We start from the raw sequence: 27,946 nt of genomic DNA, 5'->3' as shown, positions 1-27,946 counted from the left end.
TTTACTCAGGCCGTTTAACTCTGAAAATGTTTCACAATTCCGGTTTACTTAAGGGGTGGTTCTCAATGCGACAGCAGCTTGGTTTTGTCGGCTTAGTTCATTGACCGTATAAACAAAACGCTTGGAGTGGGATATCTCGCTTCCTCTTCCATCTCTGATTCTGAGTCGTTTCCGCCGCCATTGCAGGTTTGGACTGAGATCAGTGTTTAAGCCACTGCCATCCATTCAGGCAGTGGAGAAAACGTACAAACATCCGGCGGCTACACTTGACATACGATTTTGGAATCACGACTAAGAAAATATTCAAAAAAAACACATTGATTGGACGTAAATATTCACTGTCTGACATCGATTTACGAATCAGTGAGTGGGGAGGTCGTAGCTAGTACAGTGCTAACCTAGCCAGCTATTGTAGCTGCTTAGCTAGAATTTCAGGACACGGTAGAAGCAAAGGAAAACCCGCAATGGCACAAATACTACCTATCCGCTTCCAGGAGCACCTGCAGGTATGAAAACAATAGTTAAATACTAGTCGTGACCAGGTAGCGTAGCTATCGCGCTACACACCTCCAGATTTTTCTCGGCTGCTTGATGATTTTCGCTAACTAGCTAGCTAAGATAACTGTAGCTAGCAGTCCAACACCCGCAGCGAAATGAATGACCTCTCCTCCCCCGTTGCCATGTTATGTTAACTAGCTAGCGAAAAGACTACCACAGTGTGTCAGCTAGCTAGTTAACTTTCTAGGGTTGCCATCAAACGTAACGTTAACAAACTGCTTTCGTATGACCGCTACTATTTGTATTGGCCTGCTAACTCAAACATATTTCATGTTAGGTAATGGCTAGTTACTTAACTAGAACGATGTTTCTGCGTGACAGTCCATTCAATAACAGCCAGATGCATTTAGCTATGTCTGCTAGTCTGACACTGATCTTAGATTACCTTGGACCTTCATTCAAGTAAGGCAGGTGTTGAGTAAAATAAATTGGCTCAATCAACAGGCAGTAGTTCTATGCTGGTCAAAACAGCATAGTTAGTTAGTACTAGATTATTTATTTGGATGTAGCTAGCTATATGGCTATAGGATGATAAAAGGGTAATGCGTTTGAGTCTTTACAAATGGCTAACTACATCACGAATCATCATCAACATAACATCTTTATCAATGAGCCTGTGCATGGGCCTTGAGGCCAGTTAGCCCACTGAACTAAAGCTAAGGCATTAGTTCCAGGACAGGAGCCAACACGTTCAGGTCTGACAAGATTACTCACTCATCATGCAAGCGTTGTTCACAGAACCACCTCTGCAACAGTCACGCTAGCAATTGTTTTTTCAATAAATCATTCAAAAAATGTAATTCGATTTCCTTTAGCTCCAGAACCTAGGGATCAACCCAGCTAACATTGGATTCAGCACCCTGACTATGGAGTCTGATAAGTTCATCTGTATAAGAGAGAAGGTGGGCGAGCAGGCACAGGTGGTCATCATTGATATGGCCGACCCCAACACTCCCATCCGTAGACCCATCTCTGCAGATAGCGCCATCATGAACCCTGCTAGCAAAGTTATTGCCCTCAAAGGTAAGTACTTCCACTTACCCCAACCCCCTGAACTGTTTCCTTTGACTCAACTAATATGTACAGAGGCTGTGTTTTTAACAATTGAATTCAACCAAACTAAGTGGTTAACTACAGCTTTGACTGCTGTAGACCATCATTTCCCTGTGTGTTGCTGTCCTAATGTTTGTCAGCAAGTTATTGATCTAGACCTGTCACATTCTGCTTTGCGTGTTAATGACCATATACAGGCCTGTAGTAAAACTGCTTGTAATTTGCAATTTATAGTCATTTGAAATAATTTAACTCCTTTGTACACTGATAAAATTGTCATACAATCATGAATGCTTGTCTATTTTTGCTTGTTTTTGCTCTTTTCGTTTCTTAATGCTTTCTTATATGTTTGCAGACGGTGAGTTGGATTTTATATATCATGAGTTGTGGAAGTTGTAATCATGCTTGCACTGTGTTGGAATGTCTGTCCAGTACTGTGTATGTTCTGTTTACATAGGAAGGAGTGTTAGAAAGTAGAATGGAAGCACAAGGGGGATGATTTAAAGAGCGGGAGGATATAGGATAAATGACAAACAGAATATGGAAATACAAGGAAGTTCATCAAGACCTCTAGGGTAGAGGAAAAAATCCCTGAAGTAAAAACGTCTGTGAGTATGCCATGTGCCAATGTGCACCTTTTATATCGACAAGTCCCCGTTATGGCACATTGCACACTACTGTCTCAGTGGCCTAGAGATCAAGGCTTGCACAGGCTGAGACAGTGAAATATTCCTCTGAAGCAAGATCCTTGGGATAACTTTTGATAATGTGTTATTCATGCACCTATTATGACTATCCAGTTTGAGAGCTGGTCTTGGCCTATAGGCTGAAGTAGTCATGGTTTGCATGATATTGTCAGTGCGTCCTTGACTGCAGTGTAAGAGAGAGACTTGCGTTCAGAGACCAAATGTATTGCAGATCCTGCATATTATTAAACTACAGGAAAATCAGATATGCAATATTTATTTCAATGCTAGACTATGGTAACCAAATGAATTTGGATTTTTGTGTTGATTGATTAATGTTGATTTGACACCCCACCCCTGTATATTGGTCTTTATGTTGCCTATGATGTATTATATTTTAATTGTTTACTTGTCAGGCAAGATAAGTGATCAAATGTGTCATATCTCTCCGTTAGATGGGCTAGCCTGTTGTTTTTATATATATATTTTAGGCTCTGTGATTTGTAGTCCAGGTGTTTAAGATTACACAACAGGAAACGTAGGCCTATAGACGCACAGTGCCAGTCAAAAGTTTGGACACAGCTACTCATTCAAGGGTTTTCTTAATTTTTACTATTTTCTACATGGTAGAATTATAGTGAAGACATCAAAACTATGAAATGACACACATGGAATCATGTAGTAACCAAAAAAGTGTTATACAAATCAAAATATATTTGAGATTCTTCAAAGTACCCACCCTTTGCCTTGATGACAGCTTTGCACAAACTTTTGACTGGTACTGTAGGCTGTGCTTTTCCATGGTAAAATGTGAACTATAGCAGGTTCATCATAGGCTACAGCCACAATAATTGAATGAATAGGAAACTCTTTCCTTGCTCCAATAATAAGCCAGTGATTGGAAAGCCTGAAATTAAATTGGTGTCAGTCGGTGCATCCCAAGACACTTCTCGTACCTCATCACATCTGTTTGTGCTTTGTGGTCTTGCGTTAATCTGCATTCAGACCCAACCCAAACTCCTTAATTCATCTCAGGATTAATAGTGGGTTAGGGATCCTGTAGAGCTGCTTGAACTCCAGATTTACACCCCTGAAGTTGACTTATGACTAAGCAGACACGTTAGGACTTGAGTAAAATCGCCTTATACAGCCTTTGGCTTTTGTTGTTAAAGCCTGAATTCAACATTTATTTTTTTAAAAAAAGTGTTAATGGGTGAGAAAAAAACAATACCCCATAATGACTAAGTGAAAACTTGTTTTTAGAAATGCTTGCAAATTGATTGAAAATAAAATACTGAAATCTAATTTAGATAAGTATTCACACCCCTTTGCTATGACACTCCAAATTGAGCTCAGGTGCATCCAACTTATTTTGATCATCCTTGATGTCACTACAACTTGATTGGAGTCCACTTTTGGCAAATTAAATTGTTTTGTCATGATTTACAAAGAAACACACCTGTCTATGTAAGGTCCCACAGTTGACAGTGCATGTCAGAGCAGAAACTATATCATGAAGTCTGAGAGAATTGTGATGAGGAATATATCTGGGGAAAGTTATAAAACTATTTCTAGAATGTTTAAAGTTTCCAAGAGCACAGTGGTCTCCATCATTGGGAAATGGAAAAAAATATGGAACTACGCAGACTCTGCCTAGAGCTTGCCATCTGACCAAACTTAGCAACCGAGCAAGAAGCACCTTGGTCAGGGAGGGGACTAAGAACCCAATGAACACTCTGACAGAACTACAGAGTTCCTTGGCTGAGATGGGAAAAGCTGCCAGAAGGACAACAGTCTCTACAGCACTTCACCAATCTGGGCTTTAAGGGAGTGTGGCCGGACGGAAGCCACTTCTGAGAAAAACGCACATGACCTCACACCTGGAGTTTGCAAAAAGGCAGTGAAAGACTGAGAGCATAAGGCAAAAGATTCTGTGGTCTAATGAGATACTCTGGCCTGAATGCAGAGCGCTATGTCTGGAGAAAGACAGGTGATGAGCTGTGCCTGGTAAACACCATCCCTACGTGAAGCATGGTGGTGGCAGCAACATGCTATGTGGATGCTTTTCAGCGGACTGGGAGACTGGTAAAGAGGGAACAATGAATGGCGCAAAATACAGGCAAGTCCTTGATGAGAACCTGCTTCAGAGTACAAACGAATTTAGACTGGTGACAGGATTTATGTTCCAACAGGACAATGACCCCAAGCATAAAACCAAAGCAACGTTGGAATGGCTTCAGAACAAGAATGTAAAAGGCCTTGAGTGGCCCAGACTTGAAACCCATTGAAACTCTGTGGAAAGACTTGACTTCACTGCTGATCCCCATCTAACTTAACAGCTTGAGAAAATCTGCAAGGAAGAATGGGAGAAAATCCCCAAATCCAGATGTCCAAAGCTGATAGACATACCCGAAGACTATACAAAGCTGTAATTGCTGCCAAAGGTACTTCTACAAAGTATTGACTCAGGAGTGTGAATGTTTATGTAAGAGAGACATTTCTGTATTTCATTTTCAGTAAATTTGCAACATTTCAAAAACCCATGTTTTCACTTCGTTATTATCTGGTGTTGTGCGTAGATGGTTGATAAATCTATTTAACCCATTTTGAATTATTCAGGTTGTAACACAACAAAATGTTGGAATAAGTCATGGGGTATGAACTTTCTGAAGGCACTTGTTTGTAAGTTGTCAATTCACCCAGTCCCTAGAGGTTGCTGCTTATTAGCCTCATCTGGATTGGTCAATGTCTTCTGCCTTTTTGTATTGAATCTCTTTTCATAACTGAATGCAGATCTGACCATGTTATTGGTTGTCCGCTGTGGTCTTGCTTTCTACATTGCAAGTGCTGTTTTGTATGGTCATTTAGTGGTGCTCGCACCGAACCATGACTACCAATATTTCTAAATCAAGTAGAATTTGCTATTACATTATTTTAATTTCCCCTATAGTCTGTTTGTGTGTGGGGATTAGTAGTTGACATTAGTTAGTGGTGATAGTGTTTTATTTTATTTAACCTTTTATTTAACTAGGCAAGTGCTATATCATCATTCCTTTTTCTGTATGAATTTACAGCTGCGAAAACCCTCCAGATTTTCAACATTGAGATGAAGAGCAAGATGAAGGCTCACACCATGACTGATGACGTCACTTTCTGGAAGTGGATCTCCCTCAACACTGTAGCATTGGTCACAGACAACGCTGTCTACCATTGGAGCATGGAGGGAGACTCCCAGCCAGTCAAAGTCTTTGACCGTCACTCCAGCCTTGCCGGCTGTCAAATCATCAACTACCGCACCGACGCCAAACAGAAATGGCTGCTTCTCATTGGGATTTCAGCACAGGTACTGAAATAGAAGGAATTAGATTGTATTTCTGGTGGACACTAGCTGTAATCTACTGAAAAGTGACTTGCATTTTTTTTTTTTTATAGAAGTTAATCCGTGTGAGTGTCCACACTACTGTACAGCAATACACTGACCTGATAGAGGCTAATCTCTTGCTTTTTAGCTGTATTGAAGCTTGAACAGCGTCATGAAATGTTCTGCCCTGAAGACTTATTTACCACTGGAAAAGACTGCTGTAACACAAGCTCTTATACAGTATGTGTTTTCCCTAATTTTAGCAAAACCGTGTGGTGGGAGCCATGCAGCTGTACTCTGTGGACAGGAAGGTGTCCCAGCCCATTGAGGGCCACGCCGCAGGCTTTGCCCAGTTCAAAATGGAGGGCAACACAGAGGAATCCACACTGTTCTGCTTCGCTGTCCGAGGGCAAGCTGGAGGAAAGGTAGGACTCTCCGCTCAACATGGACATGGAGTAGTCAGGAAGGGCTGTAATTGAATGTGGGGGAAGAAGAACGGGAGATGTTTTTCTTCTGAATATGTTTTTGCTTTTCTAGTTACACATAATTGAAGTGGGGACCCCACCAACAGGCAATCAGCCGTTTCCAAAGAAGGCAGTGGACGTGTTCTTCCCTCCTGAGGCCCAGAATGACTTCCCTGTAGCCATGCAGGTACTGGAACCACTTTACAGTAGACGGACAAGCACTCAAACCTGTTCCATACAGACATGCAGGGCCTCAGCATTAATACCCGCTATGATACAGCTACTGAAGCCTTGTGTCCCTGCTCTCTGTCCTCTAGATCAGCTCGAAGCAGGATGTTGTCTTTCTCATCACCAAATATGGCTACATCCACCTGTATGACCTGGAGACTGGCACCTGTATTTACATGAACCGGATCAGCGGGGAGACCATCTTTGTTACAGCCCCACATGAACCAACTGCTGGCATCATTGGAGTCAACAGGAAAGGACAGGTAAGTCTCCACTGGGTAGCCGGGAGTGAAGGGGAGTGTGTTAGTCCTTTTATCAGGAGTAACCAAATACCAGTGAGCTGATCAATGGGTTTCCTGTCCAAAACACACAGAGCCATTAAACATTCAGGAGGATGGAAAGCTGATCCATGTCTGGAGAGCCCACTGCTCTAGCTCTCCTCCTCAGAAATCACAAATACTGTACCTGTGTGATGGCTTGAGAGTCCCATTTATTAAACAGAGTGTGTTAGAAATTGTGTGGCAGTGTGCTTTTGTCTCTGAAGAGTATGATTGACGTGTGTGTCACTTGGTGACCTTGGCTGAGGGAAGCCTTGTATATAGCTGCTGAAACGGCGCCTCCAGCTCCAGCAGTGAGCACCATGTGAAACACAGTTGGAGGTCCCGTCAGGCGTCCTAATCTCCTTAAAGCTCCTGGCTTGCTAACCCTCCAAGTCTGCTGCTCCTTTACATCTTAATGTATCAAACACATACATGCATACACACACACACACACACACACACTGCTCCATGGGGATGGCCATCTGTGTACTTCATGAATCTGCCAAGCTTAATTCACAAATACCATTCTCTATTCCAGCAGCAAATATTTTTTTACACAGTCAATTAAATTTGGAATAAATATGAGTTTAACAAAGGAATGATATACCAATTTTGTTACAATTGTCTCCACATATAAACTAATGTAATAGTACACATATTTTCATGTCTGTATAGGAGTGGACTCTAACCCTGTCTGTGTGTTAATGTGTTTGTCCAGGTGTTGTCAGTGTGTGTGGAGGAGGAGAACATCATCCCTTACATCACCAACGTTCTCCAGAACCCAGACCTGGCCCTGCGTATGGCTGTGCGCAACAACCTGGCCGGGGCCGAGGAGCTGTTCGCCCGCAAGTTCAACACCCTGTTCGCTGCAGGGAACTATTCTGAGGCTGCCAAGGTGGCCGCCAATGCTCCCAAGGTACTGCCAATGCACCAAAACGCCAATGACATAATCGCTATCTGTGGGATGATATTTTGTCTGCAAAACACATTTCTGTCTTGTGGATGTTTTTTTTTCTTCTACTCGTTCTGTCTTTTATCATAATCACACTCTTTTTTTTTTTAAATGTCATCTTGCATTTTTCGCACCTTTCCTCCTCCCCAGGGTATCCTGCGTACCCCAGACACCATCCGTAAATTCCAGAGTGTGCCAGCCCAGCCGGGCCAGACCTCTCCCCTGCTGCAGTACTTTGGCATCCTGCTGGACCAGGGCCAGCTCAACAAGTTTGAGTCCCTGGAGCTGTGCAGGCCCGTCTTACAGCAGGGACGCAAGCAGCTGCTGGAGAAATGGCTGAAAGAGGACAAGGCAAGGAAACCATAGTTATCATAATAAACTGATACTATAGCTATGTTCACTGTTACGTTTGGATGTTCAACATTGAGCTTTACAGTTTTATGTTCCAATTATGTGTTGCTCAACATATTGCACTGGTCTGTTCAAATATCCCTATAACTATTGGGCTGGCTAGGACTCGGTTAGGAATTCACAGCTTGTTGTGAGTTGTCTCAATGAATGAACATTGCATGTATACTTCTACAGCTGGAGTGTTCAGAGGAGCTGGGGGACCTGGTGAAGTCAGTGGACCCCACTCTGGCCCTCAGCGTCTACCTCAGGGCCAACGTGCCCAACAAAGTCATCCAGTGCTTCGCTGAGACCGGACAGTTCCAGAAAATTGTCCTCTACGCCAAAAAGGTTAGTGGTGTTTCTATTTTTATCTACTAGACCTGTCCAATATAACATTTGACTTGACACAAAATGGAGTTCTATAATATGGTCAAATTAGATTGTGTTCAATTTTGAACTATACAATATGTTTTCCGTATTTCCACTCTAGGTGGGCTACACCCCAGACTGGATGTTCCTGCTGAGGAACGTGATGAGAATCAGTCCAGAACAAGGCCTGCAGTTCTCCCAGATGCTGGTGCAGGACGAGGAGCCGCTGGCTGACATCACACAGGTCAGAGGGCAAAGGGCCAAACGTCTTCACCACCTCAAGAATTCATTTATCGTCCTATTTCCCTTTATATTTAAATTTGCTGAATGGAAAAAACCTGGTTCATTGCTTTTCTGTGAGGTGGCTGTATGAAATGATGGCTGTATACAGTAACATGAATGATGTGTGGTAGCTGATGTGTTGTGTCGGTCTGTCTCCCTGTTCAGATCGTTGACGTGTTTATGGAGTATAACCTGATCCAGCAGTGTACCTCCTTCCTCCTGGACGCCCTGAAGAACAACAGGCCTGCTGAGGGGCCTCTGCAGACGCGCCTGCTAGAGATGAACCTGGTCCACGCCCCACAGGTACACATGCATATCACACCCACAGCAATTTTATGTTTTTTGTTCCACTGACTCGTGGACTCTATTTTAAATGAATGCTGTTTTTTTTCCCACTTCAGGTGGCTGATGCCATCCTGGGCAACCAGATGTTCACCCACTACGACCGTGCCCACGTTGCCCAGCTGTGTGAGAAGGCTGGCCTGCTGCAGAGGGCTCTGGAGCATTACACCGACCTGTACGACATCAAACGGGCTGTGGTGCACACACACCTGCTCAACCCTGAGGTATAGGACACTATCTAACACACAATCACACACTGCATGGAATAGAATGTCCTTGACCAGAATGCTCATAGTCTTGGAGAGCGGTGTGTGTGTGCTTGTTGTGTTTTGCTCTTAAGAAACGTGACCTTGACTAATGTGTGCATCTGTGCACTGACTCTGTATGTATATTGACTCTGTCCTACAGTGGCTGGTGAACTTTTTTGGCTCCCTATCAGTGGAGGACTCTCTGGAGTGTCTTCGGGCCATGCTGTCGGCCAACATCCGTCAGAACCTGCAAATCTGTGTCCAGGTGGCCTCTAAGTACCACGAGCAGCTCTCCACCAACTCCCTCACCGAGCTCTTTGAGTCCTTCAAGAGCTTCGAAGGTAAGCAGACCATACACCTGACGCAAACCACCTAGTCTTGTCCTCACCTGCATGGAACATGGTCATGAGTGTCTTAACAACCACAGTTGTTCTTCCTATCGCTCTATGTGTATAGGGACTAAGTTCTGTGTCTGTTCATTCCAGGTCTGTTCTACTTCCTGGGTTCCATCGTTAACTTCAGCCAGGACCCAGAGGTCCACTTCAAGTACATCCAGGCCGCCTGTAAGACAGGACAGATCAAAGAGGTGGAGAGGATCTGCAGAGAGAGCAACTGCTACGACCCCGAACGAGTCAAGAACTTCCTCAAGGTATTGGAGTAAAGGAGGCATACTGTAACATGACATCACAGTTCAGCATACTTCAGTCTTTCTTTGGTTAATTACCCTGAAAGCCAGGTCTGGGTGTTAGTTTGATTCTGTGAGCTGATATGAATCTTGCCTCTCTTCACAGGAAGCTAAGCTGACTGATCAGCTACCCCTGATCATCGTGTGTGACCGCTTCGACTTTGTCCACGACCTGGTCCTCTACTTGTACCGCAACACCCTGCAGAAATACATTGAGATCTATGTGCAAAAGGTATACAGCCTCCTATTAACCTGTGTAGGACTTTACAGCTTCTTTATTCACACTGAATTAAAGGGTCACTACCATTGTTTGATTTGTAAATGTTCTGTGACTAAAATATATATTTGTGTGTGTCAGGTGAACCCCAGTCGTCTGCCGGTGGTGATTGGAGGGCTGCTGGATGTGGACTGTGCTGAGGATGTGATTAAGAACCTGATTCTGGTGGTGAAAGGACAGTTCTCCACTGATGAACTGGTGGCCGAAGTGGAGAAGAGGAACCGGTAAGGAGCATGGGGACAGGGAGAAAGATTTGTCTCAGCCCAGACTGGCTTTATATTAAAGGGGCCTTTCTTGCGAGGGCTTGTTTTTGTCACCAACTGCAGCTGTAGTGCATTTGATTGTGGGATTACTTCTGAAAGAGAAAGTAGGATGAAGTGGTGCTGTTTGTCCCAGTTAAAAGTGGAAATATGTCTAGTTTATGAAACTTGAAAATGTATCTGTGTGTTGTCTCCAGACTGAAGCTGCTCTTACCCTGGCTGGAGGCCCGTATCCACGATGGCTGTGAGGAGCCAGCTACCCACAATGCCCTGGCCAAGATCTACATCGACAGCAACAACAACCCAGAGCGCTTCCTGCGTGAGAACACCTTCTACGACAGCCGCGTGGTGGGCAAGTACTGTGAGAAGAGGGACCCCCACCTGGCCTGCGTGGCCTACGAGAGAGGACAGTGTGACCAGGAACTCATTAATGTGAGTGGGGAAATAAGAAATACATTTTAACTTGACTAGTACATTGAAATGGTAATTTAGCAGTGTTTGCATATGTTTGGCCTCATACTGATCATCTTACATTTCCTGTAAAGGTGTGCAATGAGAACTCTCTGTTCAAGAGTCTGTCTCGCTACCTGGTTCGCCGTAAAGACCCTGAGCTGTGGGCCAGCGTGCTGCTGGAGAGTAACCCGTTCAGAAGACCTCTCATCGACCAGGTATGGACCTGTTCCTGCATGTTAGAAATGCAAACATCGGGGCTCCCGAGTGGCGCAGTGGTCTAAGGCATTGCATCGCAGTGCCACTAGAGATTCTGGGTTCGAGTCCAGGCACTGTCGCAGCCGGCTGCGACTGGGAGATCCATGGGGCGGCGCACAATTTGGCCCAGCGTTGTCCGGGTTAGGGGAGGGTTTGGCCTGGGATGCTGGGATGGTGCTGGGATGTCCTTGTCCCATTGCGCACTAGCGACTCCTGTGGCGGGCCGTGTGCAGTGCACGCTGACACAGTCGCCAGGTGTACAGTGTTTCCTCTGACACATTGGTGCGGCTGGCTTTCGGTTTAAGCGGGCATTGTGTCAAGAAGCAGTGCGGCTTGGTTGGGTTGTGTTTCGGAGGAAGCACGACTCTTGACCTTCGCCTCTCCCGAGTCCGTACGGGAGTTGCAGAGATGAGACAAGACTGTAACTACCAATTGGATATCATGAAATTGGGGCGAGAAAGGGGTAAAAGAAACGCAAACATCATCCTCACTAAAACCATTGTCCCAACCTCTACTGCGATGCCCCACCCACACTTTCCTCATATTTCTCATGATGGTTAAATTGTTATTTGTGACCCATTTTGGCTCCAAGTGGCTATATTTCCTCCATTCTGGAGTAATGAATGATGTTGATTATGTCTCTATCTTTTATCAGGTTGTTCAGACTGCCCTGTCTGAGACCCAGGACCCAGAGGAGGTGTCAGTCACAGTCAAGGCCTTCATGACTGCAGACCTCCCCAACGAACTCATTGAGCTGCTGGAGAAGATCGTTCTGGATAACTCAGTCTTCAGTGAACACAGGTACTAGGGCTACTGAAGCTCTACTATCTGTGCTCACTGGCAGACTGAGCTGTCCATTGTGTGTCTGCTCTTTCAATACCGGGTAGCTTTGGAATGTTAAACTTTTGTTGTTTTACTTTGTCAATGCTGAGCAGAATTCATCTGTGTTTTAATTCAGAAACCTTCAGAACCTGCTGATCCTAACAGCCATCAAGGCGGACCGTACCCGTGTGATGGAGTACATCAACCGCCTGGACAACTACGACGCCCCTGACATCGCTAACATCGCCATCAGCAACGAACTCTTTGAGGAGGCATTCGCCATCTTCAGGAAGTTTGACGTCAACACCTCTGCCGTGCAGGTCAGTGGTCAAGTCTTTTGCTCTGGGAAATGGACCATTGACCAAAAGGTTGCTGGTTCAATTCACATTGTGGACAATGCTACTGTTCTGCTTGAATTCTACAGATCAAGAGGTGAACTTGACAAAAGTTATTTCTGTATGTTTTTAGGTTCTGATTGAGCACATTGGGAACCTGGACCGGGCCTATGAGTTTGCTGAGCGCTGCAATGAGCCTCCAGTGTGGAGCCAGCTGGCCAAGGCTCAGCTCCAGAAGGGTCTGGTGAAGGAGGCCATCGACTCCTACATCAAGGCTGACGACCCCTCTGCCTACATGGAGGTGGGCCAGGCTGCAGCCCAGAGCGGTAAGAGACAACATTGTTCCATGTAATGTCCAGCATACGACCAACAACATTTTTCAATGTAGGCTTACCATTTGAGGTGAAGGTATTCACATGCTGTATCTAAATGTGGGTAACGTAGTCTGGGTACCAGTCTCTGGTTCCGCACTTTGTGTCATATGCCAAAGAGACTGGCCTTTCTCCAATCTCAACGTTCAATATGCAGCTGGATTTACAGCTATGCTGCTCATTCGTTGTAGGAAATCATTCATATTTCCCATGACGACATGTGGAGCCTCGAAACAAACATTTAGCTGTTAGCTAGGCAAGTTTTATTTTGCGGCATAAAATCAAAGCTAAGATGTTTTGTGGCTGGAATTGCAGTATGTATTTAGTTTGAGAATTTTGGTGTGAGCTGAACTTTTGACCAACTGGTTTAGTCTGGAGAAACAAAATGGTTGCCGAGCAACCAGACACCACCACAATCTGAGAGGGGAAAAAAAGTGATAGTTTCAATATTTGCTTAAGGATAGCTGTGAGGGTTATCGAATCACGATCAAATCATGATTCAAATTATAGAATGTTCAGAATTGAAGAAAGACCAGTATCTGGCAAATGACAGAGTACAAGGAGTGGAATGTAATAGCTGAACAGAGATGGCAACCAGGCGAGGGGAAAAAGGCTTAGTGTTCCCCTACTATCCTCAGGTAACTGGGAGGACCTGGTGAAGTTCCTTCAGATGGCCCGTAAGAAGTCCCGTGAGTCCTACGTGGAGACAGAGCTCATCTTCGCCCTGGCCAAGACCAACCGCCTGGCTGAGCTGGAGGAGTTCATCAATGGACCCAACAACGCCCACATCCAACAGGTACTCTCCAAACACGATATACACACACTGCCACACACACAGGTTTACCTGCCACATCCCTCTCCATCACTGCTGACCAGTATCATACGTTTTCTTATTGTCTTTCTCTATACCAGGTGGGTGACAGGTGTTATGATGAGAGGATGTATGATGCGGCCAAGCTGCTCTACAACAATGTGTCCAACTTCGGGCGGCTAGCGTCCACCCTGGTCCACCTGGGAGAGTACCAGGCCGCTGTGGACGGAGCCCGCAAGGCCAACAGCACCCGCACCTGGAAAGAGGTGTGCTTTGCCTGTGTGGATGGAAACGAGTTCCGCCTGGCCCAGATGTGTGGCCTGCACATCGTTGTCCATGCTGATGAACTGGAGGAACTCATCAATTACTACCAGGTAAGGTACTACCATTTGGTTCAATTACTACCAATAGTCACTCTCATAGCAATTGCCTTATCCAGGCAAGAGTTTTAACCCAATTGTACCATAGCATGTGATAAATGTGTTTTTAATGGTCCTGTGTTGATTGAAGATGCCATGGTTGTGTTTATCTCCAGGACCGTGCTTACTTTGAGGAGCTGATCACCATGCTGGAGGCAGCCCTGGGCCTGGAGCGGGCTCACATGGGCATGTTCACCGAGCTGGCCATCCTCTACTCCAAGTTCAAACCCCAGAAGATGAGGGAGCACCTGGAGCTCTTCTGGTCCAGAGTCAACATTCCAAAGGTAAGAGAGGGAGAACACTGCCACATAGATGTCTATATGCAAGGGGATTCAAATGATCTGCATCGTCTTCCTATTTTATTTGTTCATATATTATTTGTGTGTGTGAGAGATTCAGTGACTATCTCAGTGTGCTGTTTTGGGGTGGGTGAAGATAATGTTAATGTGTATCTGCAGGTCCTGAGGGCTGCAGAGCAGGCCCACCTGTGGGCGGAGCTGGTCTTCCTCTATGACAAGTATGAGGAGTTTGACAACGCCATCATCACCATGATGAGCCACCCCTCCGATGCCTGGAAGGAAGGACAGTTCAAAGACATCGTCACCAAGGTAAATGAATGACTGCAACAACACCCAAGCTCAGCATTGACTGGATCTCATGTTTTAGATTTGCAAACATTTTATGTTCGTCACTCAAGGTTAAGATGTATTCCATGGTCATTGTATTAGACCAAGTATTTGTCACTGAATAGAAATCCACGTCCTGCAGCTGAATGTATGATGCTTTGTGATTCCAGGTGGCCAATGTGGAGTTATACTACAAGGCTATCCAGTTCTACCTGGAGTTTAAACCATTGTTACTGAACGACCTGCTCATAGTGTTATCACCACGACTCGACCACACCCGCGCTGTCAACTTCTTCATGAAGGTACTGGGACGCTACTCTGTCCATACTTGATAGATTGAAAGCTATGTTGTATGTCAATCTTTGGCATTCAGAACGACCTGCTTGACTGTCCACTGACTGAACTTTTCTCTGTCCACCTCCAGACCAAGCAGCTGTCACTGGTCAAGCCGTACCTGCGGTCAGTGCAGAACCACAACAACAAAGGTGTCAACGAAGCACTTAACAACCTCTTCATCACAGAGGAAGACTATGCGGTACTAAGATCTTTTAACATAGTGGCAAGAAAAAGTACAGTTGAAGTCAGAAGTTTACACACTTAGGTTGGAGTCATTTAAAACTCGTTTTTCAACCACCGCAAATTTCTTGTTAACAAACTATAGTTTTGGCAAGTCGGTTAGGACATCTACTTTGTGCATGACACAAGTAATTTTTCCAACAATTGTTTACAGACAGATTATTTCACTTATAATTCACTGTATCACAATTCCAGTGGGTCAGAACTTTACATACACTAAGTTGACTGTGCCTTTGAACAGCTTGGAAAATTCCAGAAACTTATGTCATGGATTTAGAAGCTTCTGATAAGCTAATTGACATAATTTGAGTCAATTGGAGGTGTACCTGTGGATTTATTTCAAGGCCTAACTTCAAACTCAGTGCCTCTGCTTGACATTATGGGAAAATCAGACCTCATGAAAAAAATAGAGACCTCCACATGTCTGGTTCATTCTTGGGAGCAATTTCCAGACACCTGAAGGTACCACATTCATCTGTACAAACAATAGTACGCGAGTATAAACACCATGGGACCACGCAGCCATCATACCGCTCAGGAAGGAGACGCGTTCTGTCTCCTAGAGATGAACCTACTTTGGTGCGAAAAGTGCAAATAAATCCCAGAACAACAGCAAAGGACCCTGTGAATACTGGAGGAAACGGGTACAAAAGTATCTATATCCACAGTAAAACGAGTCCTATATCGACATAACCTGACAGGCCGCTCGGCAAGGAAGAAGCCACTGCTCCAAAACTGCCATAAAAAAGCCAGACTATGGTTTAAAACTGCACATGGGGACGAAGATTGTACTTTTTGGAGAAATGTCCTCTGGTCTGATGAAACAAAAATAGAACTGTTTGGCCATAATGACCATCGTTATGTTTGGAGGAAAAAGGGGGATGCTTGCAAGCCGAAAGAACACCATCCCAACCGTGAAGCATGGGGGTGGCAGCATCATGTTGTGGGGGTGCTTTGCTGCAGGAGAGACTGGTGCACTTCACAAAATAGATGGCGGCATGAGGATGGAAAATTATGTGGATATATTGAAGCAACATCTCAAGACATCAGTCAGGAAGTTAAAGCTTGGTCGCAAATGGGTCTTTCAAATGGACAATGACCCCAAGCATACTTCCAAAGTTGTGGCAAAATGGCTTAAGGACAGCAAAGGCAAGGTATTAGAGTGGCCATCACAAAGCCCTGACCTCAATCCTATAGAAAATGTGTGGGCAGAACTGAAAAAGTGTGTGCAAGCAAGGAGGCCTTCAAATCTGACTCAGTTACACCAGCTCTGTCATGAGGAATGGGCCAAAATGCACCCAACTTATCGTGGGAAGCTTGTGAAAGGCTACCTGAAACATTTGACCCCAAGTTAAAAATGTTTTAAAGGCAAACCAAATACTAATTGTGTATGTAAACTTCTGACCCACTGGGAATGTGATGAAAGAAATAAAAGTTGAAATATATCATTCTCTCTACTATTATTCTGACATTTCACATTCTTAAAATAAAGTGGTGATCTAACTGACCAAAGACAGGGAATTTTTACTAGGATTAATGTCAGGAATTGTGAAAAACTGAGTTTAAATGTCTTTGGCTAAGGTGTATGTAAACTTCCGAGTTTATCAAGACATTCTGCAGGAGAACGTTAGGCTATCTGTCCGCCAAATGAAGCTCAACAGAAGTTGGATGACGCAATAGGACAACAACCCATTAGACAGAAGTAAATCAACAACCAGAATGGCTTGAACAGAAAAAAATACGCCTTCTGGAGTGGCCCAGTCAGTCCTGACCTCAACCCGATGGAGATGCTGTGGCATGACCTCGAGAGCCGTTCACACCAGACATCCCAAGAATATTGTGGAACTGAAACAGTTTTGTAAAGAGGAATGGTCCAAAATTCCTCCTGACCGTTGTGCAGGTCTGATCCGCAACTACAGAAAACGTTTGGTTGAGGTTATTGCTGCCAAAGGAGGGTCAACCTGTTATTAAATCCAAGGGTTCACATACTTTTTCTTCCCACCGTACGCTTTGTTTTGCATACTGTGGAGAAAAGAAACTGAAAACGCTGAAATTACCATTGTGAAAAGATTATTATTTTGTTGAAAAAGAATGTGCATCCATTTTCTGTCATGCAAATAACTTTCTCTCTTGTTACTATTCTGTCCTGTCCAGGCCCTGCGTGCCTCCATCGATGCCTACGACAATTTTGACAACATCACCCTGGCCCAGGGCCTGGAGAAGCACGAGCTGATTGAGTTCAGGAGGATCGCTGCCTACCTCTTCAAAGGCAACAACCGCTGGAAGCAGAGCGTGGAACTCTGCAAGAAGGACAAACTCTACAAGGTCCAGCTTCTCCTCAACTTTATATCAACTTATATTTTGTCTACAGACCAGTGACCATCAGCTCACACAGATACCCATGCTGCTGTTGTTTTTGTAAAATGTGTGGGTCATATCATTGCTTTTAGATATGTCACTCAGTCTGAATTCTCTCCCCTTGTGTCTCCCTGTTCTGATGTGTATGTCTGTGGTGTTTTGATGTGTAGGACGCAATGCAGTATGCGTCTGAGTCAAAAGACGTGGAGCTGGCTGAGGAGTTGTTGGCCTGGTTCCTGGAGGAGGATAAGAAAGAGTGCTTTGCCGCCTGCCTCTTCACCTGCTACGACCTGCTGAGGCCTGACGTAGTGCTGGAGACGGCCTGGAGGCACAACATCATGGACTTCTCCATGCCCTACTTCATCCAGGTCATGAGGGAGTACCTCTCCAAGGTGGGTTAGGTTGGCCACTCCTCGGATGGCAGTTCACCCCATAGGGTATTTTATACATGACCTAAACCCTTACCAGACTACCAGTGTCTCCAGTGAAAAGTAGGTACTGTTAACATGGTGATGCACTTACTGAGTTCACCTTCTTTTAGGATATTTTAAACAACCACAACTTCAGCCGATCTCATCCTGTTCTGTTTATCTCGATCATGATACCGGTAATCATGTTTCTTTTTGATTTTGATTTTCATCTCGGCTACTTTTCCGTACAAAAGTTATCGTCAGGAGATTCATACTGCTTAGTATTCTCCTGCCACATATATTTGTCATATGTCAAGAAATACCAGAACTAACAAAATGGTAGTATTGTCTACTGGGGGGGCTCTTGTACAAAATTATGCATGTTGTGTTATGCTTAATATAATGATATTTTCGAAACAAGTCTGCTGATATAAAATATATCTGTTTGATGAATATTGTAATTCTAACTTAAAAGTACCACATGAACATTTGTACTAGAGCTTGCATTTGTATGAAACGTTGCTTATTTCCATCTCACTGTGATGTTTCTTCTGTTTTCTTTGTTGATCTGATGATTCCACATTTGTTCTCTCTGTTGGGGGAGAGTTTCAGTGTGTTTTTCTCCTTAAGTTGCCTCTCTGAATTCCCTTTCAGGTTGATGCGATTAAGGAAAAGGTGAAAGTCCAGTCCATTTCCAGTCATTCTTTTTGACCCCATGTAGTCTGTAGTTTGGAGGAGTGAAACTAGAGGAAACTGCATGAGTCTGTCCCCTCCCCATGTCACTGCTGCTTCTGACTCCACACCTTGACTAGACAACCCACCCAGAGTCGTCTGGAGTGGGGCTCTCCCACCCTGCCTTTGGTGAGCTGCTGGGCATGCTGGGGTTTGGAATGGCTCTGTTAGCTATTGCTCTTTGTTCCAGGGTTGAATCAGTGACTGACCAATTAGGATTCAGGAACTCATTCACCCCAGCAACACCCAAACAGGGATGTTTAGTTCCATTCCCTTGAGGCTGTCCACATAAACCAGCAAACTCAGTAACTGTCCAGGAGCAGGAAAGGATAACCTACCGTAGTCAGACAATCCTCTCCCTTAGACCTGTAGATACTAATGAAAAACTACCACTGTCTGTAATATCACTGAGCTGCTGTTGGCTTGAGTCTGTGAGAATCTGTACCACTTGCCATTTGGGGGTCAACCTTGGTAGGGTAGTGAGGTTTGATGTGTACTGAAATCTATGTTAAAACAGCCCTGGGGCCACATTTGAATTGTTCAATGTTGTCCTTATAGTGAAGTTATGTAGCCTCACATTTGGCTATGCACAGCTGTAAAGTGGGAGTGTAGAACATACTCTGTATGGAAATGGATGAAGTGACCATTCTTTCAGAGTTCCTTCTTATCTAACTGTTTACGGAATTAACTCGCAAAATAAAAAATGAGTGGCGCAGTGGTCTAAGGTACTGCATCTCGGTGCAAGAGTCGTCACTACAGTCCCTGGTTCGGATCCAGGCTGAATCACATCCGGCTGTGATTGGGAGCCCCATAGGGGCGGCGTACAATTGGCCCAGCGTCGTCTGGGTTTGCTTGGGGTAGGCCGTCATTGTAAATAATAATTTGTTCTTAACTGACTTGCCTAGTTAAATAAATGTTAAATAAAAATGGTAACATGTATGTAGATGTTTTTTTGTTATTATAATTTTGTTCCTTTGATTTGTTAGTAGTTGCATTGTAGTTTCTTTGCTATTCCAGAACTTAAGTGTGTCTCCAATGACAAGTGGGGTACTGCGTGTGCATAGGGTGCGGAAAGCGTGTTACAAACTTGTAGTGTGTTCAGGGCAAGCATGCGTTTCCCCCTCCATAGCATTTGCAGCACTTTGGACAGGCTAGGAGTCCTCGTTGTTGGCTGTGCCTGCTTCGCGACGCCTTGACAGGCCGTACAAACCATCCCTTCATCCTCTCACTCCCTCCACTGTGGCTCTCTGCCTCTCATGCACTCTTCTAAACAGAGAAATGAACCTAACTGCCGCTTCAGCATGTCTCTTTCCCCTTCAATGAACCCACAGCCTGTTTACCTGTATCTTAAAACAACGTACTGACTCTGTTTTGCCAGATAGCAAGTATGTAGAGAACTGAACCCTATTGTGATCTGACAGGAGAGAAGTATACTCATAGTTGACTTATCAAGGTTTTCTAGAAGTGATATTGTGTATTTTCAGGATGCATAGGTTGTTTCACTTACATTCAAGACGCTGCTCGCTTTTTCTTGTGAATTGTCAGTCTTGTCTTTTACAATTCCTGCTCTGAGCTGCTTAACTAATCAAGAGGACCGACAGGATAAAGATTTGCCATATTTACTGGTCGACCATTTAATATAAATATAATCTTACCATTTAGAGCTTTTTTATTATTGTGGTTTCCAGTTGATTCGTTGGATCTGTTTGTTCTGCTTCAGGGTAGGGAAAGTTTTCTTGTTAGCGTTTGTGGTAGTGCTTGTAATCCCTGGTAGTTCAGTTTCTGTGACGTTGGCCCATATTAGAGCTGTTGAAATGGGTTTGGTTCTCTACATACAGTCCAAACACATGGAAATAGATTCATCTGGTGGCTGGATGCTGGGACCATTGTGTTTTGTTTAGGCCTAGCTGTGTGTGTCTAATCTGAAGTTAGACTCGTTTACAACCCTAATGCTGGTCAACATTGGTAGCTAGTAACACCAGTAGCCACTAGTGACAATGCCTGACAACAACAACAAAAAACTCCCACACCCGTAACATGGCCTGCCTCTTGCAGCCTGTTTTTAATCTTGACTTTATTCGTCTCTGCCTGTCAGGAATGGTCCCATCGGCCAGCCAGTGAAATAACCCAGAGGTCAGTTATAAAGGCGTCTCATTAGAGCTCCCCTTGCTGGTTGTGTCTGGTTAACATGCTCACTTCTCTGCTTGCTTCTCAGGTTGACAAGCTTGACGCTTCCGAGTCCCTAAGGAAACAGGAGGAGCAGAACACCGAGTCCCAGCCCATTGTTTATGGTACGACGACCTCTACATAACCCTGCCCCTCTATTGGTTGAATATGTTAAACGGGGGCCTATTATGCTTTTCTTTGTAGATTTAGCACCTAGGCAATGTTAACCCTTTAGAGTGTGTTTGTGTTAGCAGTTTTGGCATGATCTCATGCTAGTGTGTGTCCTCTGTTTGTTGCAGGCACGCCCCAGCTCATGCTCACTTCAGGCCCTGGTCAGGCTGTGCCCCCCCAGTCTGGCTACGGAGGTTACGGCTACCCAGCAGCACCCGCCGGTTATGGCCAGCCACCCCAGCCTGGCTTTGGCTACGGCATGTGAATGCCCACCACCCCAACCCCCAAGTCATCTGTTTGTCTCTCCTTATGTTCCTCACCAGCCTACCATGCTCTTCTACTCACAGAATAGACAAACATCAAGCAAACCTGTGCTCATTCAATTATTTTTATTCTGTTCTCCCTTAACTGCAATGAATGACTTTTATTTGTATTGTTTTGAACAGAAATTGGACCACTTTTTTTTCTTGGTTTTCCACATTCCATATTTATGACTACTGAACACTTACTATAATGATTCTTTTTAACAGGTTTATGTTATGTATTTAAGTGGACCTTAGAAAGAAGCAATTAGCCTTTTTGAAGTAGTTGGAACATCTGATTTGCACTGTTGTGAAGAAACTAATAGAAACTCTTAATTTTGATGTACTGAACGTGTGAACAGTTTACATTGTCTATTGTCTGTCTGTATAATGCATTTCATTATTGTATATTCTGAAAAAAGGTTACATAATATTTGAACATATATTGCCACTTCAATGACTATAGCTAGCAACACTAAGTAACAATAGTATATTCTGCACAGGCGTGTAGCTTTATGGAGTTTTAAATGCATAGACGTATGTATCTGAGTGTGTGTGTGTGATCTAAATAAGAATTTGAATCCCCCTCGGCCTATACTGGCTCTCCAGTCAACCCCAGTAGATGTTAATCCTCCTTTGTTGACTCCGTGTGTTTTAATCTAGGTGACCTGTTTTGCTGTGTACAGTGCTTGTGTGTGAGACTGTGTCTGTGTATATGCAGGGGCGATCAAAGGCTGACTGCAGACCCGTACATGTGTATTTACTCACCACCCTCCTTGTGCTGAGGTCTGTGTATGCCAGGTGTTGTGGTGTTCTAGGTCACCATATTTTTGTGTGTACATAAGAAGGATCATTTTAAAAAAAAGTGGAGATCCTACTCGTCGTCCTCCACGGCGCTGTCCCGTTTGGTTCGGTCAGTGCGATTGGCTCTGAGAACAAATAGAGGAATTGGAGGACAGACTCCTTTTGGTGTCCTAATGTCAACTTGTTTAGATCAGTAACACTCCTGTAGGTTATGTATTTCAGTGGTTATTATGAAGAATTAGATCTCAGTACTACAGCATACAGTGATTTGTTGAGAATGGTCTGAAATAAAAGCCTGTATTTATCTTGATGTATTCCCGAAGTGCTTTTGAGCTGTGTGTGTAAAGTGTCATCCTAATCTCTGAACATACCTTTCTTTTATCATGCATATTAACAATAAAACATTGCGATAAAAGCCATGCTGAAAGGGACATTTAAAAGACTAAATAAAAATGATATCCTGTAGATAAAATAATCTTGGGTCCTGTATGACTGGAATCTGTTAGGCACAGTCTAATTAATTGATCTAACAAAAAAATAATATACATTTTAAAATAATCACATTTAAGTCAATATATAAACAATACATTTTTCTTTTTGCTTCAATCAGTCGTTGAATAGTTAATGTGCACTACTTAAGGTCACGCCTACAGTACAATTATAAATATTCATAGTTTGTAAGTCATCTTTATTCAGAAATGATCTAATGATCACTAACATAAAGGTGCTGCACTAGATTTATACCCTGTGCTAATTATTTTCTCTCTACCCTGTCAGAAAGTGTGATGGCAGTGCCAATTTATCTATTTTGTGAAATCTTTGATAAAGATCAGGGTTTGTGTTGCAGTCTGTCAGTCATGCTAGTGAGCCAGAGCACGGAGGGCATGCACCCTTCTCTCCACTTCATTGCAATACTTCTCTGGAAGTCCAGCAGCTCTACAAGTAAAATGAACAAACATGAATTACAAAACTAAACCTGACCATTCCCCAAAAAACACCTGGTTTACACCCAGTGCTGTTGCTTTCACGTAATATCCTCTCAGTTCCCCTCAATTCTATGTACCACTTTGTCCCTTTACATAGTTAGTCCCCACCCACTCCCTATACATAGAGTTAGTCCCTGTACTTACTTGAGCTCCCTGAGCTTCTTCTCCTTGATCTCATCAAGGCGGATGCGGCGATGGCGGGCCTCCTCGTCCAGCCGGTCTCCCTCTTTGTAGACCTCCCTGCGCAGGGCGATGGCCTGCATCTCCCGCTCCCTCACCTGCTGGCGCACCCCGTCAGCGTGACGCAACACCTTGATCCTGTGTTTCTCCTCCTTGTCCTTCTCCTTACAGATGGATACCTGCTGGGCCCTGGGGTGAGAGAAAAAAAACTGGCTGTAAAACGCAACTGCTAATACAGACACCTTTACTAACATTTTAAAGCCTGGTTGTCCAAGGCATAGCATAGTGTTATGCTTTGATTTATGAAACCGCCTGTAATACAAGTACAGTTATCGGGTTATTACAGTAGTAACTACCCACTGGGCACAGATCAATTCAACATCTATTCCACGTTGGTTCAACGTATTTGCATTGATATGATGTGGAAACAAAGCTGATTCAACCAGTGTATGCTCAGTGGGTACATTTACATTGTGTCATGGTGTACCTCAAAACCCTGTCAAACTCAGCCCTCTCTCGCCCAGCCTCGATGGATAGGAGGTGCTCCTTATGTGTGACCTGCTCCAAGCGAGCTGCCTTCAACCTCTCCTCAACATCCACCTTCTTTTTGAGCTGCTCCTTCTCTTTTCTCCTCCAATCCCTCTCTGCTCCCTCCTGGTTCCTCCTGGCTCGAAGCTCATCCTTACAGTCATACACAAAACCACTGTAACCATTCCTCCATACCTTTTATGATCAATTACGACAACAACAGGTCAGTGTGAGCCACTGTGAAACAAATGAAACTTTGGTGCTGCTCACCTGCTCTGCCTTGTGGTCTTTTTCTCTCTCCTGTAGGGCTCGCAGTCTGGCCACTTCCTTCTCCTTCTCTCTCTTGATACGTCTCTGTTCAGCCTCGTACTCAGCCTCCCGCTCCTGTAGGGGCCACACAAAAGTATATTTGGCTGCGTTAACACAGGCATTCTAATTCAGATTTCTTTCCCCAATTATTGGTAAAAGAACTGATCTGATTGCTCAAAATACCAATTTGTGGAAAAATATCAGACTTAGCCTGCCAGTGTAAACGCAGCCTTAGACACCTTTTTTGCCCTTTTGCTTTCTGACCCAAAACAAGAAGGCCAAAGACCTATAATAAAGTCCATAATGGAGTAACTCTTACCATTTTCTTGTGGGTGTACTCCATAGCCCGGAGGTCGGCCAGTCTCTCCTCCTCTTTGTTGCGCTCCTTGGCCAGCAGGCTGTCCTCGTTGATACGGAGGATCTCCTGCTGCAGACGCTGCTGCTCCTCCTTCTTCCTCTCCAGAGCCTGGGAGACACAGCACACCATTCTGTTGTTTATTATTCCTTAGGCCTAACTGCATTACGATTCATTCATTAATGATATTCATTAGTTGCAAGAATACAAACAGATCTGTGATCAGGCTAATTCATGAGGAATTTCTAACTGAAATTCAAAGTGATAATACATTGCCCTGGCGATAAGACTGTTGTACTGCACAAGGAGGTCTCTAACTAATAATACCTCCAGCTCCTCCATCTGCATCTTCTCCAGGTTCTCCAGCATCTGCTGGCCCTCCTGCTCCTTCATCTCATTCTGCATCATCCTGTCCTCCAGACGCTCCTCAATCTGGTTTATAATCAGCTGCTTTCCCCTATAGACACACACAGAGAGGACAGCTGAGGAATTACAGTTTGGAAGAGATGTAGTGTATTTGCTTTTAAATGGGCCATTGTGTGGGTGGGTGGGTGGGTGTGTGTGTGTGTGTGTGTGTTTGTGTGTGTATGAGCATGTGTGTCCTCACTGGATCCTCTGGTGTTTGCGCAGCTCGTCGATCTGCTCCTGGGCCTCCAGGGCTCTCCTGCGGTCCACCTCCATCATGGCATCCAGACGCCTCTCCTCCTCCTGTAGCTCAGCCAGGATCTGCTGCCTCTCTAGGATCTGGGCATCCCTCACTGCGTGGCACCGGGCACCCAGGATCAACTGGCCACAACAAAAGGGTACCATGCACGACACACACAAGGACACGGAGATGGAAGGGTCTGGACAGGGCATGGGTAGAATAACTGGGGAAAAGTGTGATATTGCAGTGATGTTGGGACAGAAGTTGAGATAAAACAAATAACAAAGAGTAGCGAAGTAAAGAGAAAGAGTGAGCAATGAGAGAGTGAACGGTTGATTCTCTTGCTGTACCTCATTGAGTTTCTTGACCTCGTCCTCCTGCTCCATCCTCATGGCGTTGGCCCTCTCCAGTAGGTACTGAGCTCTTTCCTTGGCCTCGGCCTCCAGTTCACTTAGGCCCTGGTTCTTTTGACGAGACAGGTCAGCCTGGCGGATATGGGCCTTTCTATCCTCAGCAGCATCCTGGTCAGGAAAAACAGCAACATTGGAACAGTGCAATGGTTAGTTTGGGTGTAATGCTGTAGCTGGGACCCTGTACTGCCAGTTAGTCACCCAGCTTTTATGTGGTAAAGGTTGCTTACAAATTCATCAGGTACATTTGTCCTTTCTCACCATAGCTGCTTCTCTCTCCCTCCTCTGGGATTCCAACGTCAACTCTCGCTCCTCCTTGGTTGAAACCAGAGAAGCTGTTGCAATCCGCTCGATATCAGTTGGACGGAGGATGACAGACAACCCAGACGGATCCTTACTTGGGATCCTGGCAAAATGACAGCATGATTTGGTTTTATTTTGTAATTCACCACCACTTGAAAAATGTGATTGTGGGATATGTTTATTGGTGCAATGTAGGTTTATGGAACTGGATGGCATTCTCTTTTATAATGAGTAAACAGTAATAAACACTGCCAAGTGTAGTACTGTTATGTTCACAAAGCATTAGACTTGATGATCACATCAAGTAACCGAATGAGAAGTTGAGGTATTGACTGATACTTGCTTCAGGTCTCGGATGAGGTCCTTTGTGATGATGCGAACTGTCTCTAGTTTCTGAGTCCTCTGACTTGGAGCAGACCTGGACTGGCCCCTGGGTCCGAACCGGCCACCCCTCTCAGTGTCCTTGACATTGCAGGCTGACAGAGCCTTGAGTGAGAAAATCCAACATACATTTACACCAATTCTCTATCTCACTCACACACACACACACACACACACACACACACCACCGACACACACACACATATACATACATAGACACACAGACCTTGCACAGTTCAACTGTCACATCTTATTGCTATGTGTTTATCCAATGCAGATGAAAGAAATGGCTGACATATGGCCCACCTGTTTTGGGGTTCCAAAGAGGCTCTCATCCACATGTGAGGTGAGTGCACGAGTGCGATAGCGACGTGAACGGGAGCTACCAGAGAGCTTAGATGAAGACCCTATACTCTGTGGCTGCGACAAAGTCAACAGTGTTGGTACTGGTAGAGTTATACAGTAATTGAAAGTGTGTACAGACCAGCAAATAATTATGACTTTCATGAATGTAATTTTTATGTCAAGCAAGATTGTGGGCCTGTCTCTGATTCTACTTACCATGATGATCGTCAAAAAAAGTCCACTCTCATCAACCAAAATAAATAACAGCTAAAATATTGACAGGAAAGTCACCATTATAATAACACAACGAATATCCAATGTTAGGAAGCACCTAGTTAGCTATTTTTCGTTCTTAATTATGGGAGAAGTGCTTGGCATATCCTTGAAAATTAGATGTTTTGTTGTTATGTATCCATGGAAACCCTGATCTTAAAATAGAAGAGTCCACGTGGCCTCTGTGCCCGCCCTCTTGACACAGCCAGATGAATCATCTATTGTCTTGTATACTTTCTATTAAGGTGAATCAGAGGTGCGTTGATACAATGTTTGATTTCAGTGCATGCATGCATGCAGCATGTTCGATATAATATACAAAATGTGCAATGCATGTTGCTGTATGGTGGAGGTGGTACATCACACTTTGTGCTCACTAAGTGGCGCCAAAGTACCTAATCTCTGCAAACGAGACAACCCAGCAACTATGTAACACGCCGTCATGATGACACATAGTTCATGGCATTTTCGATAGAAAGTTCATGTTTGTGGTAGCGTGGTCATTGACTTGAATATCGGGCTTGGTGTACAGAGATTGAAAGAAATGGCCCACTGGGCACAGACGTCAGTCAATTCAACGTCTATTCCTATGTTTGTTCAAGTAATGTCATTGCAATGACGTGCAAACAACGTTGATTCAACCAGTGTGCGCCCAGGGGAAGGAAGTTTATGGTAACAAGAAACGTGGACTAACCAGAGAGGTAAAGAGCAGAAAGGTATTCACACCCTTTTACTTTTTCCACATGTTGTTGTATTACAGCCTGAATTTAAAATCGATTACATTTAGATTTTGTGTCACTGGCATACACACAATACCCCACGATGTCAAAGTGGGATACATTTTTTAGAATTGTTTTACAAACTATTTATAAATGAAAAGCTGAAATGTCTTTTTATTTCACCTTTATTTAACCTGGTAGGCCATTTGAGAACAAGTTCTCATTTACAACTGAGACCTGGCCAATATAAAGCAAAGCAGTGCGACACAAACAACAACAAAGAGTTGCACATGGAATAAATACATGTACAGTCTATAACACAATAGAAAAAAATCTATATACAGTGTGTGCAAATGAGGTAATATTAGGGAGGTAAGGCAATACATTGGCAGTAGTGGTGAAGTAATTACAATTTAGCAATTAAA

The 27,946-nt window shown here is 44.2% G+C and overlaps 2 protein-coding genes across 7 annotated transcripts; one reads left to right on the top strand and one right to left on the bottom strand.

Moving 5' to 3' along the window:
• The first annotated feature begins 120 nt into the window (after nucleotides 1-120).
• Nucleotides 121-22,396, top strand: LOC106612978 (clathrin heavy chain 1). Of its 6 annotated transcripts, XM_014214751.2 has the most exons (34): nucleotides 121-506; nucleotides 1,374-1,581; nucleotides 1,967-1,969; nucleotides 5,372-5,640; nucleotides 5,922-6,083; nucleotides 6,196-6,309; nucleotides 6,440-6,613; nucleotides 7,389-7,586; nucleotides 7,773-7,973; nucleotides 8,208-8,360; nucleotides 8,503-8,625; nucleotides 8,829-8,966; nucleotides 9,065-9,229; nucleotides 9,414-9,594; nucleotides 9,739-9,902; nucleotides 10,045-10,170; nucleotides 10,297-10,439; nucleotides 10,673-10,907; nucleotides 11,021-11,143; nucleotides 11,839-11,984; nucleotides 12,142-12,325; nucleotides 12,474-12,666; nucleotides 13,350-13,507; nucleotides 13,624-13,896; nucleotides 14,058-14,225; nucleotides 14,400-14,549; nucleotides 14,738-14,869; nucleotides 14,992-15,102; nucleotides 17,298-17,468; nucleotides 17,672-17,893; nucleotides 18,566-18,586; nucleotides 20,739-20,776; nucleotides 20,859-20,934; nucleotides 21,109-22,396. In XM_014214751.2, exons 1-33 carry the CDS (start codon nucleotides 465-467, stop codon nucleotides 20,887-20,889), a joined length of 4,920 nt encoding a protein of 1,639 aa, XP_014070226.1. In that variant the 5' UTR covers nucleotides 121-464; the 3' UTR covers nucleotides 20,890-20,934; nucleotides 21,109-22,396. The 6 variants fall into 6 exon arrangements, with proteins under 6 accessions (XP_014070226.1, XP_045580607.1, XP_014070222.1 ...); XM_045724651.1 differs by lacking the exon at nucleotides 18,566-18,586 and having other exon boundaries at nucleotides 122-506; XM_014214747.2 differs by lacking the exon at nucleotides 20,739-20,776 and having other exon boundaries at nucleotides 126-506.
• LOC106612979 (cilia- and flagella-associated protein 45) lies at nucleotides 21,385-26,951 on the bottom strand. Its single transcript, XM_014214752.2, has 12 exons — nucleotides 26,746-26,951; nucleotides 26,491-26,604; nucleotides 26,147-26,289; nucleotides 25,762-25,906; nucleotides 25,441-25,611; nucleotides 25,052-25,230; nucleotides 24,772-24,901; nucleotides 24,409-24,555; nucleotides 24,051-24,164; nucleotides 23,740-23,933; nucleotides 23,217-23,441; nucleotides 21,385-23,022 (listed from the first exon to the last, which is right to left on the bottom strand). The coding sequence occupies exons 1-12, from the start codon at nucleotides 26,746-26,748 to the stop codon at nucleotides 22,947-22,949; spliced, it is 1,641 nt and encodes a 546-aa protein (XP_014070227.1). The 5' UTR covers nucleotides 26,749-26,951; the 3' UTR covers nucleotides 21,385-22,946.
• Nucleotides 26,952-27,946: the final 995 nt, after the last annotated feature.

The sequence above is a fragment of the Salmo salar genome, chromosome ssa09 (assembly GCF_905237065.1).
Source record: "Salmo salar chromosome ssa09, Ssal_v3.1, whole genome shotgun sequence".
Taxonomy (NCBI): domain Eukaryota; kingdom Metazoa; phylum Chordata; class Actinopteri; order Salmoniformes; family Salmonidae; genus Salmo; species Salmo salar.
This window is presented reverse-complemented; position numbering and strand designations above follow the sequence as displayed.